Source organism: Capra hircus, chromosome 3 (assembly GCF_001704415.2).
Source record: "Capra hircus breed San Clemente chromosome 3, ASM170441v1, whole genome shotgun sequence".
Taxonomy (NCBI): Eukaryota; Metazoa; Chordata; class Mammalia; order Artiodactyla; family Bovidae; genus Capra; species Capra hircus.
The window spans coordinates 7,174,244-7,194,186 of NC_030810.1; the positions used below are offsets into that span (position 1 = coordinate 7,174,244).

At 45.6% G+C, this 19,943-nt stretch overlaps 1 protein-coding gene across 1 annotated transcript in view; it reads right to left on the minus strand.

Moving 5' to 3' along the window:
- TRPM8 (transient receptor potential cation channel subfamily M member 8) overlaps positions 1–19,943 on the minus strand; it is a 106,827-nt gene that overhangs the window by 72,638 nt on the left and 14,246 nt on the right. Inside the window, exons 3-7 of the mRNA XM_005678748.3 lie at positions 12,484–12,557; positions 7,880–8,036; positions 5,628–5,805; positions 1,676–1,848; positions 695–869 (exon numbers count right to left, since the gene is read on the minus strand). Coding sequence (XP_005678805.1) covers positions 695–869; positions 1,676–1,848; positions 5,628–5,805; positions 7,880–8,036; positions 12,484–12,557 — 757 coding nt within the window. The remainder of the gene's footprint in view (positions 1–694; positions 870–1,675; positions 1,849–5,627; positions 5,806–7,879; positions 8,037–12,483; positions 12,558–19,943) is intronic.

Genomic DNA, 19,943 nt, shown 5'->3' on the forward strand with positions numbered 1-19,943 from the left:
GACATTATTTATCACTTTCCATAGCAAATAAAGGTTTTCGCTCAATGGTTGCATTCTCCCCGTGAAACCAATGTTTTAGGCAATTTTGGTTGGTTCAGTGGTAAAGAGTAGGAGACACAAGTTCAATCCCTCGGTCAGGAAAATCACTTAGAGATGGAAATGGCAACTCACTCCAGTATTCTTGCCTGGAAAATTCCATGAGCAAGAGGAGACTGGCATTCTACAGTCTATGGGGTCACGAAAGAGTTAGATGGGCCTTATCAACTAAACAACAATGGTATAGAGAAGCAGCCAATATCCAAAGAAGTAAATCATCTAACTGTTCAGCTAGTGGGTTGGTTTTTTATCACTTCTACTCTAGCAAATCCCATTGCTTCATCAGTGCAGTTTGCTACTGTGAATTTTACCAGGTCTTAAATGCTGTCAAGCAGAATGGAGAGCAGGTCTCTTTATTGCCAAGCCAGAGTGGGACAAGGCAGCATCCATCAATGTTCTAACACATTAGAGGGTACCTATCATAGGAGCAGAAGCATTTCTAGCATATTAAAGAAGAGATACAACGACTCTTCTTTGGCAGTAGAGCATCTGATAGGATGGGTTTACCATGCTTCACTCAATAATTGGGAGCGATTGTTGATGCTGCTGCTGCTTTTGTTCATCTGTTTTTCTAACGTCCCATCTCGTAAACACTGACCTTGAATCGTGCGCTCAGAGATGTACTTCTCCAGCTGATTCCGGAGCTTTGCCTCCACTGTGGGGTGCCCATGGCAGCCGTTGTCCACAAGCAGCAGGTGGGTGTGGTTGTTGTCCAGGATGTACAGAGGGTCTCTCTTGAAGTCATCCATAATGTACTGAGCTGAAAAATATCCCTGAAAAGCACACGGCAACTTGTCTTTGAGACTTACTTGTTGGCCAAAGTGCCTGATGACATCTTTATGGGTTCACGAAAGGCTGACTCTCTGGGTTCAACTATATTGAGGCCTCTTTCCAGATTTCCTAAGGGCAGAAGGGTCTTAAAAATCTTATAGTTCAGGCCATCATTTTAAATATGAGGAAATGAAGGTTCAGAATAGTTGGATCACTTCCCTAATGTCACATAAATGACCGGTGGCTGTGTAAGAATCAGATTCCCAATCCAGTTCTTATTTCATCGCCCTGTGCTCTTTTGTATAAATTAACTGAAATGGATAGCATTCGGGAAAGTGTGTGTGTGCGTGTCCAGACATACATATTTGTGTGCATGTGGATATGATAGAGGTGGATATTGATATACACATATTTGTCTAGAATCCATCATATGCTAAGACCTATGCCAGGGTCTAGGGATTAGAAAATGAATAAAATGGAGTCTTAGCTCTTGAGGAGCACATAGTTACAGGATTATGAAAAGAGGTAATTAAACGTATACTTCGTCATAAGACTTAGTACCAGAGAATAAAAAACTAAAGAACTGACTCTAACAGGATTTGCTGGGGACAAATTTTCATGAACAAAACACATCTATTGGTAACTCCTTCACAGAACCCCTTTGATTATGTCATCCTTATTTTTAATTCCTGAGGTTCCAAAGGAACCTTGTAAGGCCAACTTCCTACGAGCTGATGGCATCCCAGACCCCCGTGCCAGGGTCACTCTCTGCTGTGACCCCGCAGACCTCCTCATATCCTGCCCATACCTCCACATCACAATTCCTGATGAGGGTGTCCCTGTTGGAGACCATGCCCCAAGCGGCGATGCCAATGGCCACAATGTTCTCCTCCGAATTCCTGCTGATGGTGTTATCTCTCACCACCTCCCCGATGAACTTCATCAGCCCATAGTGGGTGCCTCCAGTGAGAATCCACGCACCTGCCAACAGGAGAGGAGAACAGAGGCTCGGAGTAAGTTTTTCATCCTGTACTCAATCCCTAAAGAAGCCCCACCTGTGAGCACCAGGACCCAGCATCGCCGGCCACACTTTGGACTACATTCAACCTACGACATGGACTTAGGAAAGAGAAGAGGATATCCGAGTGTCTAAGAGATGGTGCTTAAAAAGACAGAGATTCTAGACCCCACCCTAGACTCACATCATCAGACTCTCTGGGAGGCAGGGCCAAGGAATCTGTCCCTTTAATCACCTCTCAGGTAAATCTTTTCATGCCTAATAAGCGCCTGCCCTTAGCTGTTGAGCAAGTTAAGCAATGTCATCATGGAAAGTGGAACGCTCTGCTCCCACACCTCCCGCCCCCATGGATCTGGAGTGATCTTCCTAGCAGGACCTGGTGCCTACCATTTAACTTTGAGCTTCCCTAGTGGCACAGATGGTAAAGAATCTGCCTGCAATGTGGGAGACCTGGGTTTGATCCATGGGTCAGGAAAATCCCCAAGAGAAGAGAATGGCAACCGACTCCAGTATTCTTGCCTGGAGAATCCCATGGACAGAGGAGCCTGGTGGGCTACAGTCCATGGGATCTTCTAGCATGACCCTGGTGCCTACAATTTAACTTTAAAATTGCACAAGCTTGCACACTGGTGTTTGAAGTTTTCTATTTGATGATCTTTGCAAGGCCAAGAGTTTTTCACAGCTTTGTTTTCAAAACTGTAGTAAACAAAATACCTAAAAATATGATTTCACACAATAATGGAATCTAAAGTTGAAAATGTGCCTAGGCCAGTGTGCCACCCAGGCAGGAATCTAGCCTGAGGCTTGGCCACCAGTCTCCCGGAATTCTGAGGAGTCGAGAGGCAGCCCCCTCCCCCAACTGTTAGAAAATCCCTTTGTTCATTGTTGTCTCCATTCTCCAATTTTGTTACTGACTTCCCGACAGGGAGCTACTTTAGTCATCTCCCACATAAAAGTCCTTCCAATATTTTACGGTAAACATGATGTAGTCCCTAGAACATTCAGATCCCATTCCTTTGGCCAGTTCTCACAAGGTGTGAATTCCAGACCCCCTGGCACCCAGTCTCCTTCCTGCAGACAGATTTCAGTTGTCAATACCCCCCTTTCAAATGAGGCAATGGGAGACGAAGCAGCTCTCCAAATGGCTGACCCAGAGTACAAGAAGACAATGAACCCCCAGCTCCGGCCATTCACTTCATCTAAGAAGAATCCTGGCCTGGGGACTTTTGTCTGCTTTGTTCCACTCTATTTATTCCCAGTACCTAAAACAACTTCTGACACATGGCAGGCATATAAGAAGTATATGCTGAAGGAATGCATTATGCATGTTCAGATTTAGTGGTGAGGAAGTCAGCTGCTGGGTTTCATAACAAAGCATCTACTGCGGTCCCATGTGGTTGACCAGGAAATTAAGAATAAATATAGGGAGAAACCACCCTTTCTTCTTGATTTTAAGAAAAAGTATATGCTACCTTAGTTCTGTCAACTAATATTCTTAATAAAAATGTTTTCAAGGGACTTCCCTGGTGGTCCAGGGGTTAAGTCTCCAAGTCCCCACTGCAGGGGGCAAGGGTTCAATCCCTGATCAGGAGGGGAACTAAGATCTGCATGCTATGCAGCATGGCCAATAAATAAATAAATGTAAAAATTGATGCCCCAAAAATCCATGATGAACAAAAAAGATTAAGTTTTTAAAATCTTAGCATTAGATAAACTAATAAAATAAACATTAGACTTTGATAAACAGAATCAAATCTCAAGGAAATATTAGTCAAGGTCAAATGAAAGGAATTCTGTAAAAAAAAAAAAAAAAAGTTGCCTATAGTCTTCAAAAATGTCCTGAAAGGCCAAAAAGATTAAAGAACATTTCCAGAGGAGAGAAAGCTTTTCAGTTTTCTATGATATGAAAAGCTAAATGGATTGGAATCCAGGTGGAGAAAAAAAACAAAAAACTTTTTTTGCTCTGAAGAACATTGTTGGGATAATTAGCAAAATTAAAACAAGAATATTTTGTTAGACAACTGTATTGGTCAATGTGAACTTCCTCAGGTTTGAAAATTATACCAGTTACATGAGAAAACAGGCTTGTTCTTCAGAGACATGTGCTAATGTGTGTGCTTGAGGGCTAAAGCTCAGGATACTTAAAATTTACCCTCAAAGGATTTTTCTTTGTGTGGGGGGCTGGGGGGGGGGGGAGGCTATCGCGCCCCACGGTTTGGGGATCTTAATGCCCTGACTAGAGGTTGGACCTGTGCCCTCCACAGTGGAAATTCAGAGTCCTAACCACGCTTCCTCCTTGGAAGAAAAGTGATGACCAACATAGACAGCATATTCAAAAGCAGAGACATCACTTTGCCAACTAAGGTCCATCTACTCAAGGCTATGGTTTTTCCAGTGGTCATGTATGGATGTGAGAGTTGGACTGTGAAGAAGGCTTAGCGCTGAAGAATTGATGCTTTTGAACTGTGGTGTTGGAGAAGACTCTTGAGAGTCCCTTGGACTGCAAGGAGATCCAACCAGTCCATTCTAAAGGAGATCAGCCCTGGGATTACTTTGGAAGGAATGATGCTAAAGCTGAAGCTCCAGTACTTTGGCCACCTCATGCGAAGAGTTGACTCATTGGAAAAGACTCTGATGCTGGGAGGGATTGGGGGCAGGAGGAGAAGGGGACGACCGAGGATGAGATGGCTGGATGGCATCACTGACTCGATGGACGCGAGTCTGAGTGAACTCCCGGAGTTGGTGATGGACAGGGAGGCCTGGCGTGCTGCGATTCATGGGGTCGCAAAGAATTGGACACGACTGAGCAACTGAACTGAACTGAACTGAACCACTGTATGAGATGGTTAGATAGCATCACCAAAGAGTCAGACACAACTGAGCAACTGAACAACAACAAAACTCGATTAACAAGAACGTGGGCAAACTCCGGGAGCTAACAGAGGACAGGGAAGCCTGGCATGCTGCAGTCCATGGGATTGCAAAGAGTCGGCTACGACTTAGTAACCGAACAATAACAACAATAACCACTGGACTACCAGGGAATCCCTCAAACAATTTTTAAAATCATAATACATGAATATCTAGAGAGAGGGATAAGACAAACATGAGACATTTTTAGCAATTGGTAAATTTAAGTGAAGGCTGTACAGATATTCACTGGATTATTCTTACAACTCTTCTGTAGGTTTAAAATTTATCATAACAAAAAATCAAAAAGAAAAAATAAGCAAAATATTTCAAATAACAAAGCCAGGGTTCTGTGTTTTGATCCCCATCAGACACTCACCTGGTGCTCACAACCTGCGAGGCAAGGTCACTTTTTTCAAAGCATATTATTGGTCCCCAAATGAAACAGCAAATATTAAACTTTCTTTTTTGATTGGCCAGAATACTCCGAGTATTTTATGTAAAAACGACTAAATGAAAACGTTAGGTTAAGAGAAACATGCAATTACCCACATGCAATTTCCTGAGCTCTGATTCAGGAAATCCCCCCTCCCTCCCCCACCCCCACCCCCCCACCGCACCCCGCGGAGTTCCGGATCTCTTTCCTCATTTAAGGATCTTGTTTCTAATAGGATTAATCATACAGCTCTAGAGTATCTGCAGTCTTGCGCATGAATGGCAGAGGACAATTTCGTTCAGTCTCTGAAGACGCGGCGCAGCCTGGACGGACAAACCCGCGGGCGCCACGTCCCCGCCCGGGACGGTCCCCTCGGCCACCGCGGGCCCCGCGCACCTTTCGACTGCGCGATGTAGATCAGGCGGCTGAAGATCTTGCGCATGCGCGGCTTCAGGGCGAAGTTTTTGGCGCCGCCAGTCACGGAAATGACCAGGTTGGGTGTTTTCAGGTGCCAGTGCTGGGTCAGCAGCTCGTACAGCGTTTCCGCGTCCGTGTCGCAGGACAGTCGGATATACTGTGGGGAAGGACAGAAGCATCAGGGTCCGCAGGTGCTCTCCTGATGGCGGGGACGTGGCCCGGTCTACCTGTTCCTTTGGGACGGGAGCGCACGGCCGGGACGAAGGTCCCCTTGGGGCAGTGGAAGGGGACGTGGGTGCCCCTGCAGGGACACCCAAGCCAGCTGGAGAGCTGGAGACTTCATCCTAAAGGCGGTGTTCTAAGCAGAGGGATTTACATTTCGGGGAGCCCTCCGGCAGGAGTGCTAACTACAGACTGTGAGCCAAGACAGGTGGGGAGGCAAGACAGTGGTGGCCCATCCCGAGACAGAGGCCTTGGGAAGAGACAGATGGACAGAGGAGAATTTAAGGAAACTGTTAATAATGGCCAACCGAAAACGGGCACCTGCCATCTGCCTCTGAAAGGGAAAATATTAGTCGTGTCGTGTCCGACTCTGTGACCCCATGGACTATAGCCCGCCAGGCTCCTCTGTTCTTGGAATTCTCCAGGCCAGCATATTGGAGTGGGTTGCCATTCCCTTCTGCAGAGGATCTTCCCAACCCAGGGACTGAACCCAGGTCTCCTGCGTTGCAGGCAGACTCTTTACTCTCTGAGCCACCAGGGAAGCCCTAAAGGGTGGTATGGTCACACTGGGGAGGCCAGTAGGTGCCGGGGGAGAGGAAGAAGAACGGCTTCCCTGATCGGGAATCAAACCCCAGCCGCAGCGGTGAGTACAGGGTGGAGATCAAGAGTGAAACTCTCTGCGCTCTGGGGAAAACCCACAGAACAGGGCTTCAGACAGGTATTTTCAGCATATTATATGAGCCCAAATTCTTGCATCTTCTCATATCTACAAAAGCACTAAAATCGTTCATGGAGACACCTGCTTCTCATGACTAGCAGCAAGCGTCTACCAAAGTGGGAGCATGACTGCACGTACCCCCTTCACTAAAATCATATGTAACACTGACCTTGCCCCCCTACCTCTTTGGAGCAGCTCCTCAGAGCTATCTGAGATGCTGTCTCCTTGGCTATAGTCCTCATTTGCCCCCAATGAAACTTAACTCACAACTCTGAAGTTATCCTTTTTGTTTCCATTCGACACAATCCATTAAACAGCTTTGTAAAATGCTGTGTGAGAGCCTGCAGTGTCGGTGTGCAAAGGAAGATGTCACCTTATTCAAGGCACGTGTACTCTCGAGAATGCCATATGCCACACTAAACCACAAATGCATTTGTCGGGCATTCTGTAGCAGGGAGGGTCAACGAGGATATTGCATGAGCCTGCGCTGTGCCTGGAGAGAGGACACTGGGTGGCAAGCCAGCCATCCTGGGGTCATGGGCCAATATTTCCAGAATGAGCCAAGCTCCATGACAACCATTGTCAAAGGCCACCTTGTTTGTCAAGAGCCAGCCTGTCCCTAACCAGCCAACTCCCATCTCTATGTTAAGTAACATGCGTACCATATAGGACCAAAGACTTAATGCCAACCCTTCCGTTAGGAATTTTCTTTGTCCTGAGGCTATAAAAATTGGCTGCAAGCCCTCCAAAGCATCAGCTCTCCCTTGAAAGCACCTCAGGATCGGCCTGCTGTTCCAATAGCATCTCCCGCTCTATTCTCCCTTTGGTGGTCATCTCTCCCTGGTCTGGCAAAAAGTCAGCCTGCTGTCTTTGCAGCACCTCTCACTACCTCAGTCCTTTGTTCTCAGTGAATCCTCTCTTCTAAAATACTCTGTCTGGAAATTCTTTTCCAGCCCATGCCCACAGTCATAACATTTGGTGGCCCATATGGGAACTGAACCCGCCACCTTGGCGTTACCAACACCTTTCAGATGGAACTCATTCTGCTCTTTCCTCGCTACTCACTACTGCCTTAACAACCACCTGAGAAGTGTTGCCAAGGCACGTAATCTAATCACAGCGCTTGATTTTTCACAAGATTTATCTTTTTCTGCAATCATGTTTGAGTTGACAACCCATCTCTTCTGCTTTCATACATACTATCAGGCAATCTGAAGTAACTCGAGATACTTCAGTAGCCTACCATGTTAGCATATGGATTAGCTAGTTCAAGTAGAAAACCATTGCTTACCTTCCCTTTCTTCCCCTGAGTCTCAAACTGAATATCTCCGAAAGCATCGGTGGGAAGTTCCTTTGTGTGTTTCTTGTAATTCCATTTCTCGTTTTGGTTGACCTGGGTGCCTTCTATGTGTTGGTTCTGGGCGTAGCCACACTTGCACACATTCTCCCTAAGCAGGAGGACATTGACAGGAAGGAACAGATTTCATTAAACCTGCCTAAATGTTTCATCACGTCTCTTAGACCGCACATGATTAGCTTAAATCAACACAAAAAGAGATTTTAGCATCACATCTAATTTCCAGACTGTTCTCATCACCTCGGTTGTTTAAAAACTATCTTGATGTTTTATCCCTGTGCCATGGAAGATTCAGGCAGTACACTGCACCTGTATCTCCAGTGAGAAAGAAGAAAGCAGGAATGCAGAGAGGCATGGGAATAAAAGACAGAGAAGACTTCTTGAGCCTTCACACGCGCTGGCCATAGCCCTAACTATTCTAGACTCCCAGCCACTTATCTCTCAGGTTCTGCAGGGCTCTTCCTTTTCTTTGGAGTAAATTTCTTCATTTAGGTTAAAATAACTCGGGTTCTTTGTAACTGAAAGTCTTAACTACTAACACTGCGTATGTGTGTGTGTGTAGTTATGTTCAGTCGCTCACTAACATCCAACTCTTGCAATCCTGTGGACTGGAGCCTGCCAGGGTCCTCGGTCCATGGGATTTCCCAGGCAACAATACTGGAGTGGGTTGCCATTGCCTGCTCCCCAAGAGCTTCCCGACCCAGTAATCAAACCCATGTCTCCTGCATTGCAGATGAATTCTTTACCACTGAGCCACCAGGGAAACCCAAATCTTAATTATTTAGGGTACAGAAATTATCTGAATTGATATCAAAACATTCGATATTTTCTACAGTTATAAAAATTGAGCTAGAACCTAAAATCCAAAATCATTCCTCCACCAGTAACCTTGCCTCTTTTTTTGGAACAGGTGTCTCAGGCATCACTCGGTTTGGCCGAGAAAAATTTTAAAAAGTCAACTGGACTTGACTGCAGCTGCTTTAGTCTTTTCTCTGACTAGCCCTGGGGCACTTCCTGAGCTGAGGCTGCTCCTGGTGGTTTCAGGATCCTCCCCACTATTGTGGTCCAAGTTGGCTTCCTCCCCTCTCTCTTTAGCTGTTTCTGTCCCACTATCCTTTGGGGTCCTTCCACACCCACCCGAGTTCATTGCAGGATTGGGGAGGGAAGTCCCTGTCCCATCTTTCTTTGCTACAACTGAAGAGTGACTCTCAAACCCTTTTCCGTTCCAAGAATAGGGGTGTGTTTTGGGTGATCTCCAATGAGAAGCTTGTCTGGCTCCATCTTGATGATTGGGTTCAGTTCAGTTCAGTCCAGATGCTGGGAAAGATTGAAGGCAGGAGGAGAAGGGGACAACAGAGGATGAGATGGTTGGACGGCATCACCAACTCAATGGATATGAGCTTGAGTAAACTCTTGAAGTTGGTGGTGGACAGGGAAGCCTGGTATGCTGCAGTCCATGGGGTCACAGAGTCGGACAGGCCTGAACGACTGAACGGACTGACTGGGCGTTGTGTCCATATGGACCTGGTGTGGGAAGGATGGGTGTTTCTACTAGCTGCAGCAGAAGTGGATGGAGGATAGCGAAATCTACAACTGCCCACCTGATGGTGTCTGACTGCAGCTCAGGTCTGACCCCAAACGAAGGGCCTTGCTGTGAGCAGCCCTCACCCTCCACACCACCAGCTGAGGACAGGAACACCTCGGGGTCTCCCAGTGCCTATCTCAGAGGAGACTCAAGGTTATAGACCAGAGTCAAGACTCCATAAGCTTTTCAACTTCTTATATTTATTATTTTCATCTGATGAGTAATCTAAATTACTCATCAGACAAAGGAATCAAGGGAAGTGACTGGTAACAGTGATACTGTAATTTGGCTGCTGCTTGGCACACCAGCTGACGTAAGCTACTGCAAATCTCCCCAGAGTTGTCCTGTATATGCTAAGCCCAGACCACTCATGTTTCTCTTCTTTAACCCCTTTCAGATGTTTGTTTCTTGTGTGGTCACAGGAGAGTGATGCCTGACTATGGCCCCTGTTGCTGAGGGTACCCTCTGAGACACTGCTGCCCAGTTAGGGGTCGCCTCCTGGCACTCCCGAGGCTGTACGTCCCTGAATCCGGGTTTGTTTTCTTCAGTTCTCACTGCCTCAGCTATCATGGGTTCTAGGTAGAGACAGGAAGAACTTTGCTTTTGTTGTAATGGGCTCTGTGCAATGGTCCTTTCTACGATAATGGGAATAGTCTTTACCTGCATCAGCCCATATGAGCATTTGAAATTGGCTAGTGCAACCAAAGAGCTGAATTTTCAAATTAAATTAAACAGCCACACATGGCTAGCAGCTACTATATTCAGTTCAGTTCAGTCGCTCAGTCGTGTCCGACTCTTTGCGACCCCGTGAATCGCAGCATGCCAGGCCTCCCTGTCCATCACCATCTCCTGGAGTTCACTCAGACTCACGTCCATCGAGTCAGTGACTCCATCCAGCCATCTCATCCTCGGTCGTCCCCTTCTCCTCCTGCCCCCAATCCCTCCCAGCATCAGGGTCTTTTCCAATGAGTCAGGTACGCATCAGGTAGCCAGAGTATTGGAGTTTCAGCTTCAGCATCAGTCCTTCCAATGACCCAAGACTGGCCAACTACATATTCCATCACCTTCCCAAGGATTAGAATGGGTCCATGGCCCATGCCAGGCCAGTAAAAGCCATGAACTCCAAGATCAAGGTTCCAGGACTTTGGGTAGAATTTCTAGGAACCAGGCCCTCTTACCCTTCACTGGTAAGCTGAAATGGTATCAGCCAGAGTTGTGGTATCCATTTTGCATTACAAAGGAGGAGCCTTCACACCCAGAGAAGGACAGCCTCACAGATGAAAAAAAGAGGCAGGGTCTTGGTAATACTAAGCCCTGGATCTGGCTGTGCTTTCCAGCACGAGGTCCCATTACAACCACCACTCATTTAAGCCAATTAGATTGGATATCTGCAAATGACAAGGTACTGATGAATACAGTCAGCCCAAGGCACGGTCGTTCTTAGAAGGGGCAGGAGCTGGGCCCGAAAAGAACACACACATGGTTGCTTCCATGTCCTAACTATTGTAAATAGTGCTGATCTAGAGGGGTGGTCTGGAGGCAGGGGAGGGAGGCTCAAGAAGGAGGTGATATAAGTATAATTACGGCTGATTTGCATTGCTGTATGACAGAAACCATCACATAGTAAATGTGCACAAAGAAGAATCAGAAAGCCAGGTTCAGTCCTTTATTTCTCTCCTACCAGCAATATGAAAGTGAAAGTGTTAGTCCCTCAGTCGTGTCCGACTCTTTGCCACCCATGGCACCCCATAGCCTGCCAGGCTTCTCCGTCCATGGGATTCTCGAAGCAAGAATACTGGAGTGAATTGCCATTTCCTTCTCCAGGGGATCTCCCTGACCCAGGGATCAAACCCGCATCTCCTGTATTGCAGGCAGATTCTTAACCATCAGAGTCACAAGGGAAGCCCAGCAATGTGACCCTGGGTAAAATACTGAGCTTCTCCAGGCCTCACTTGACTTGTCAGTCAAATGATAACAGCTGCCTTGCAGGGCAGTTGTAGAATTCGTGATCAAGAATGTAAAGTCCCCTTGATACAGTTGACGCTCAATAAATATTGATTGAATGAATGAATGAATCCAAATGCTGTTTTCTACCAGTCAAACAAATTAACACAAAATCTTTCAGGGAAATATGGGGGATAGATAGCTGACTCACAGAATTTATACTCTGTCAAAATGCTTCATAATGACTAAGTTTATACCAATGACAAAATAGAAAGCTCTTATTTTTTCTGCTGTTCATGTTCCAATTTATACAAAGAAAGAAAGCACATTGACTGAGAACTTTCTATAGTAGGAATTTTATGAAACATCCCACTGAATCCTTACCACAACCCAGAATGTATACTTCGCTGGATTTCTAGGATAAGAAAATTCAGTTCAGAAGATAATAATTAGTTCAAGTTCATGCAGTGAACAGGTAGCCAAGCCAAGGTTGGCTGATTGTAACACCCCTGATCTTGCTGTAATTGCCTCTGGTCAACAGAGAGTCAGTCTTTAAACATAAACTATGGCAGCGACTAAACAATTAATTAACAGCTAGACTACTGTATATAGAAAGGATAAACAACAAAGTCCTACTGTATAGCCACAGTCAACAGCCAGACAGAGGAGCGGTCAGGTTACCACGTGTGCGCATGCCTGCTGCCGCCTGCCAAGGGCTATGAAATAACAAGGTTTATTGCCACGGCTACTCGGGCGGGCTCCCAGGCTCATGGGAACACCAAGAGAGTGACAGCCTGTCTTGGAACCTTCACCCACTCCAGCCAAAGCTTAAAATATGAAATGATACCTCTCTAGGGACAAGCTGCTTGCCAAATTCTTCCTGCTCGCACACCATTTCTGAGAACTGCAAGATGCAAATAACTTGAATAATGAACTAGCCTGTTGTCATGGTTGTTAATAATTTATCTTTGAACACACTAGCAAAATCAGAGGCGAAAGAGGTGCTTACGTGGCCTTGGAATCTTTGGTAAAGAAGACGCACTCCCGTTTCTTAAAATTTGCTTCGATGAAATTCACCAAGTCCTTTGGAGAGAGAACATGGGAACAACACATCACTAATTTGCTCTTAACCCCTGCTGCTCTTCATGAATGAACTGAACCTACTTCAAAGGGTTTAAGGATTCACTGCAGATCGGTGGCACCCAGTATCCCGTCACACATTTAGAGCATACAGAGCTTGTAAAAAAGGGGCATACGTTTAAATTTTTATACCTAAATGTAAATTTTTCTAACAGTTACTTGGCATTATCTTGTAACAAATGTCACACATGCAAAGTATGTTTTTGCAACTCTAAAACAACCAGGAGAAACTAAGGATCTGTTGGTAGCTTAACATAAATAATGTATTACTGCAGATTCCCATTCTTCTAATGCTTGCTTTTCCAAAGACGATAAAGTGCAAACACTCTTTCCAGACTTACATTTGTCCCTCCACGGGCAGGTATTCAGATACAGTTCAGTTCAGTTCAGTTCAGTTCAGTTGCTCAGTCATGTACGACTCCTTGCGAAGCCATGAATTGCAGCACACCAGGCCTCCCTGTCCATCACCAACTCCTGGAGTTCACTCAAACTCATGTCCATCGAGTCAGTGATGTCATCCAGCCATCTCATCTTCTGTCGTCCCCTTCTCCTCCTAGCCTCAATCCCTCCCAGCATCAGAGTCTTTTCCAATGAGTCAACTCTTCACATGAGGTGGCCAAAGTATTGGAGTTTCAACTTTAGCATCATTCCTTCCAAAGAAATCCCAGGGCTGATCTCCTTTAGAATGGACTGGTTGGATCTCCTTGCAGTCCAAGGGACTCTCAAGAGTCTTCTCCAACAACACAGTTAAAAAGCAGCAATTCTTCGGCGCTCAGCTTTCTTCACAGTCCAACTCTCACATCCCTACATGACTACTGGAAAAACCATAGCCTTGACTAGATGGACCTTTGTTGGCAAAGTAATGTCTCTGCTTTTCAATATGCTATCTAGGTTGGTCTTAACTTTCCTTCCAAGGAGTAAGCATCTTTTAATTTCATGGCTGCAGTCACCATCCACAGTAATTTTGGAGCCCCCAAAAATAAAGTCTGACACTGTTTCCACTGTTTCCCCATCAATTTCCCATGAAGTGATGAGACCAGATGCCATGATCTTCGTTTTCTGAATGTTGAGCGTTGAGCGAACTTTTTCGCTCTCCTCTTTCACTTTCATCAAGAGGCTTTTTAGCTCTTCACTTTCTTCCATAAGGGTGGTATCATCTGCATATCTGACGTTATTGATATTTCTCCTGGCAATCTTGATTCCAGCCTGTGCTTCTTCCAGCCCAGCGTTTCTCATGATGTACTCCGCATATAAGTTATATAAGCAGGGTGACAGTATACAGCCTTGACGTACTCCTTTTCCTATTTGGAACCAGTCTGTTTTTCCATGCCCAGTTCTAACTGTTGCTTCCTGACCTGCATACAGATTTCTCAAGAGGCAGGTCAGGTGGTCTGGTATTCCCATTTCTCTCAGAATTTTCCACAGTTTATTGGGATCCACACAGTCAAAGGCTTTGGCATAGTCAATAAGGCAGAAATAGATGTTTTCCTGGAACTCTCTTGCTTTTTCCATGATCCAGCGGATGTTGGCAATTTGATCTCTGGTTCCTCTGCCTTTTCTAAAACCAGCTTGAACATCAGGAAGTTCACGGTTCACGTATTGCTGAAGCCTGGCTTGGAGAATTTTGAGCATTACTTTACTAGAAGGTGAGATGAGTGCAATTGTGTGGTAGTTTGAGCATTCTTTGGCATTGCCTGTCTTTGGGATTGGAATGAAAACTGACCTTTTCCAGTCCTGTGGCCACTGCTGAGTTTTCCAAATTTGCTGGCATATTGAATGCAGGACTTTCACAGCATCATCTTTCAGGATTTGAAACAGCTCAACTAGAACTCCATCATCTCCACTAACTTTGTTCATAGGGATGCTTTCTAAGGCCCACTTGACTTCACATTCCAGGATGTCTGGCTCTAGATGAGTGATCAACCATTGTGATTATCCAGGTCATGAAGATCTTTTTTGTACAGTTCTTCCTTGTATTCTTGCCACCTCTTCTTAATATCTTCTGCTTCTGTTAGGTCCAGACCATTTCTGTTCGTTATCGAGCCCATCTTTGCATGAAATGTTCCCTTGGTATCTCTAATTTTCTTGAAGAGATCTCTAGTCTTTCCCATTCTGTTGTTTTCCTTTATTTCTTTGCATTGATCACTGAGGAAGGCTTTCTTATCTCTCCTTGCTTTTCTTTGGAACTCTGCATTCAGATGCTTATATCTTTCCTTTTCTCCTTTGCTTTTCACCTCTCTTCTTTTCACAGCTATTGGTAAGCCCTCCCCAGAGAGCCATTTTGCTTTTTTGCATTTCTTTTCCATGGGCATGGTCTTGATCCCTGTCTCCTGTACAATGTCACGAACCTCAGTCCATAGTTCATCAGGCACTCTATCTATTAGATCTAGGCCCTTAAATCTATATCTCACTTTCACTGTATAATCATAAGGGATTTGATTTAGGTCATATCTGAATGGTCTAGTGGTTTTCCCTACTTTCTTCAATTGAAGTCTAAATTTGGCAATAAGGAGTTCATGATCTGAGCCACAGTCAGCTCCTGATCTTGTTTTTGCTAACTATATAGAGCTTCTCCATCTTTGACTGCAAAGAATATAATCAATCTGATTTTGACATTGACCATCTGGTGATGTCCATGTGTAGAGTCTTCTCTTGTGTTGTTGGAAGAGGGTGTTTGCTATGACCAGTGCATTCTCTTGGCAAAACTCCATTAGCCTTTGCCCTGCTTCATTCTGTACTCCAAGGCCAAATTTGCCTGTTACTCCAGGTGTTTCTTGACTTCCTACTTTTGCATTCCAGTCCCCTATAATGAAACGGTGGTCTGGTATTCCCCTCTCTTTCAGAATTTTCCACAGTTTACTGTGATCCACACAGTCAAAGCCTTTGGCATAGTCAATAAAGCAGAAATAGATGGTTTTCTGGAACTCTCTTGCTTTTTCCATGATCCAGCGGATGTTGGCAATTTGATCTCTGGTTCCTCTGCCTTTTCTAAAACCAGCTTGAACATCAGGAAGTTCACGGTTCATGTATTGCTGAAGCCTGGCTTGGAGAATTTTGAGCATTACTTTACTAGCATGTGAGATGAGTGCAATTGTGCGGTAGTTTGAGCATTCTTTGGCATTGCCTGTCTTTGGGATTGGAATGAAAACTGACCTTTTCCAGTCCTGTGGCCACTGCTGAGTTTTCCAAATTTGCTGGCATATTGAATGCAGGACTTTCACAGCATCATCCTTCAGGATTTGAAATAGCTCCACTAGAATTCCATCACCTCCACTAGCTTTGTTCGTAGTGATGCTTCCTAAGGCCCACTTGACTTCACATTCCAAGATGTTTCCTGTGGTCATGTGTGGATGTGAGAGTTGGACTGTCAAGAAAGCTGAGCGCTGAAGAATTGATGCTTTTGAACTGTGGTGTTGGAGAAGACTCTTGAGAGTCCCTTGGACTGCAAGGAGATCCAACCAGTCCATTCTGAAGATCAACCCTGGGATTTCTTTGGAAGGAATGATGCTAAAGCTGAAACTCCAGTACTTTGGCCACCTCATGTGAAGAGTTGACTCATTGGAAAAGACTCTGATGCTGGGAGGGATTGGGGGCAGGAGGAGAAGGGGACGACCAAAGATGAGATGGCTGGATGGTATCACGGACTTGATGGACGTGAGTCTGAGTGAACACCGGCAGATGGTGATGGACAGGGAGGCCTGGCGTGCTGCGATTCATGGGGTCGCAAAGGGTCGGACATGACTGAGCAACTGAACTGAACCGAACTGAACTGATAATGAAAAGGACATCTTTTTTGGGTGTTAGTTCTAAAAGATCTTGTAGGTCTTCATAGAACTGTTCAACATCAGCTTCTTCAGCATTACTGGTTGGGGCATAGACCTGGATTACTGTGATACTGAATGGTTTGCCTTGGAAATGAACAGAGATCCAGGACCCAAGTCTGACATATGACGGAAAACTTCCCTTTAGGTGACAGAAGCAAACCTATTGGCAAAGGTTGAAAACTACTTTGAAAATATGTATACTCCTAGAGTGGGAGAAGATATTTGCAACATGTATTGATCACCACAGGCTTGGTAAATAGAATGTATAAAGGACGATGGGACACCACGAATAAGAGAGACGATGTCATAAGAGAATGGAAGGAGACGTGAACAGGCATTAAATAACAGAGGATACACAACCCATAAATGTGGGAGAAGGTGCTCAGCCTCCTCGGGAATGAGGCAAACATGAAGGGAAACCATGATGACGTCCCACGACACTCACGCCAGGCTGGAAAATTTAAGAAAGCATTGGCACCAAAGGCCTGGGAAGGGCTAGGCAGGGGGCCTCAGACCCACTGTGGGTGGTGAGCAAATTGGCACAACTCTGGGAAACTGGCCACCACTGTCCCCTAGAAATAGTCCCTGTGTCCTGGGAATGCCCTGCATGCTCAGATGCCTGGCACAAGGCTGTCAGCTTTAGGGGACTGTCTTGCCCCGTGGAGGTAGGGTTGGCAGCCCAAACCCACTTCCGTTAGGTCACTGGGCACCCACAGTTCTCAGACAACGTCCTGTGGTTTTTCCTCCTGTCTTTGCACCAAAGCCAAGCCTGACTCCTCATCCCCTACAACAAGACCACCACAAAAATGCAGGGGACAGTTCCTGTCCTGGGAAAAGGTCCACCATGCCTTCAGCAGTCTCCTCAGCCATCTGGCGCCCACCACTGTACGTTCTGAGACATCAGAGAATGGGAACCACATGCCCCCTTTACCTGGCCTTTGAAATGATGTTTCACCATAAATCCTGTGTCTTAACCCCAGTTCCCATTAGGGAGAGGTGTTCACCTTCACCCACCAGCCTCAACCCAGAGAACCTTCTCCAGGGACCAACTCACACATCCAAGAAGGTTCAGAATGGCCCTGATCCTAATAGCGAAATCAGAAACTCAAATGTTCATCCCCCTTAAGCTGGACGAAGGAGCATGAGAGAAAGCCCAGCCCAGCAGGATTGAATCAACAGTCACTACACATGGTCACTCGGAGAACCATGTACATAGGATGCTAGCCAGAAACCGAACCCACAGAGGAGTACTGATGGCAGGGTTCCACATATGTCAAAACAGACAAAACGGAACCATCCATTGTTTACACACATATATTCAAACCATAAGCTTATGAATAAAAGCAAGGAATGAGGAACACAAAATTCAGGAGAGCGTGGAGGGCTTTGACATTGAGGGGGGGCCACATGGGAGTCTCCTGAAAAGTGCTGATGACGGGTGCAAGAGTGTTAATTGTATTGTTTCTCCTTAGGCTGGGAATCTAGGTTTGTAGGTTCTTTTCTACCAAGATTAATAATAAAAATGTAGAAAGCAAAAATAAATCTTATATCCTTTGAATGAATAAGTTTTGAAGCCCTGTGATGTCCTTTCCTCCTCATAACTTTCTCTAGCTCTTCACTAGTTTTAAGCCTACTTCACACAGATAAAGAAAACTCCACAGGATATATAAGCTTATACGCATAAGCTTTTGAAATCGATGATGGTGATGGAGAAGGGGTGGGGATAAAAAGTGTCTTGTTGCTAATAGTTCCCTCTGCAAAATGCACTTTGCAGAAGTATGTTCTCAGGGATAAAGAGGACCCTCAGAACTGGGATGTACTTGTGTGGTCTCAGAAATCCTACCCACATGACTGCTGGCATCTGTGAGCAGAGTGGGAAATCCATCCAGAAACTCCAGGGGAGCCCATGAGCAGAACAAGAAAGAGTCAGTCTCTGCCTGCCAGCAGCTCCCACGCTTCTCTCCATGTGGGATCCGGAAAGACCTTTTCTGCCCTCCCAGAGGAGGGGGCACTGGAGAAGCCACCAGCATCCTCTGCCCATGGTGCAGTTCTCACAGGGCCAGGGTGACTGCGGCAGTTACAAAATCTAAGTAGGCATTGGGTGGTGAGAATAGCAAGAGCCTGGGTACCCAGAGAACCTCATCCCACAGATCAAAATACTGGCATGGGGACTTTCCTGGTGGCCCTGTGGTTGAGACTCTGAGCATCCACTTCAAGGAGCACAGATTCGATCCCTGGGGGAGGGAAATAAGATCGTGCATGGCCAGGGGCTAGGCCAAAATAAATAAATAAATAGCTTAAAAAAAAATAATGACATGCCCAGCACCTCAGAAGCCCCAGCCCAGTCCCTCCTCCTCCTTCCCTTTTCCAGAGTCAGCCACCACCCCGGGACTTTCATCACTGTGGCTGAGGGGGACCTTGGTATCAGACTGGAATGTTGTCTTTATTTCCTGACACGTGAGAGTGTTCGCTAGGACCTGAGATTGAGCGGAAACCCTGCGGGCATCACTGGAGGTGCAGGTGGGACTGGATGGGAGGGGCGTGCTCCCACCCCATCAGGCAGATGGGAGAGCCTGAAGGCAGGGAGGAGCCTTCTGCCCACTCACTCCTCCCCGCCCCGAGTCCTAAGCAACTCAGTGTGCAGGGACACAGAATGGCGAGAAGTGAGACAAGTTCCAAAGAGAAGGGCTAGAAGCTAGAGCCAGAACAAATGCGGACGAGAATGAGCCACCAGCCATGGAATTTAATAAAAGGACCTCAGAACTCACGTCTAAGGTGAACCCACAGGGCTGGAAGCAAGAACACCAAGCGTTACGGAGTAAAAAACAGATGTTCATAGTATGGTATTTCACTATCATGTGTAAAATACATACCGTATATAAAATAGCCAGTGGGAATTTGCTGTATGACTCAGGGAGCTCAAACCAGTGCTCTGTGACAACCTAGAGGGGTGGGATGGGGTGGGAGGTGGGAGGGAGGTTCCAGAGCCAGGAGACATATGTAGACCTATGGTTGAATCATGTTGATGTACGGCAGAAACCAACACAATATTGTAAAGCAATTATCCTCCAATTAAAAATATATATTTTTTAAAGTGCAGTATTTAAAATGTTATATAGGTCAGTTAATAGGTGCACTCTTGAATGGATAAATAAGGTCCTACTGTATAGTACAGAGAACTATTTGTAATATCCTGTAATAAACCATAATGAAAAATATGAAAAGGTGCATGTGTGTGTGTGTGTGTGTGTGTGTGTACGTGTTAACTGAATCACTCTGCTGTACAGCAAAAATTAACACATTGTCAATCAATTACACTTCAATAAAATCTGTTTTTTAAAGGCACGAAACAAACGCATTCTTTAACAACCTAAGGTTACAGTTACAATCTTTAAAACAGGAATGCTTGACTAACAACACAGAAGAAAACGTCTCTGGGTTCGACAACAATAACCCACAGACAAGAGTGAGATGAGACATGAACTTTTAAAGGAGTACGGGTCCC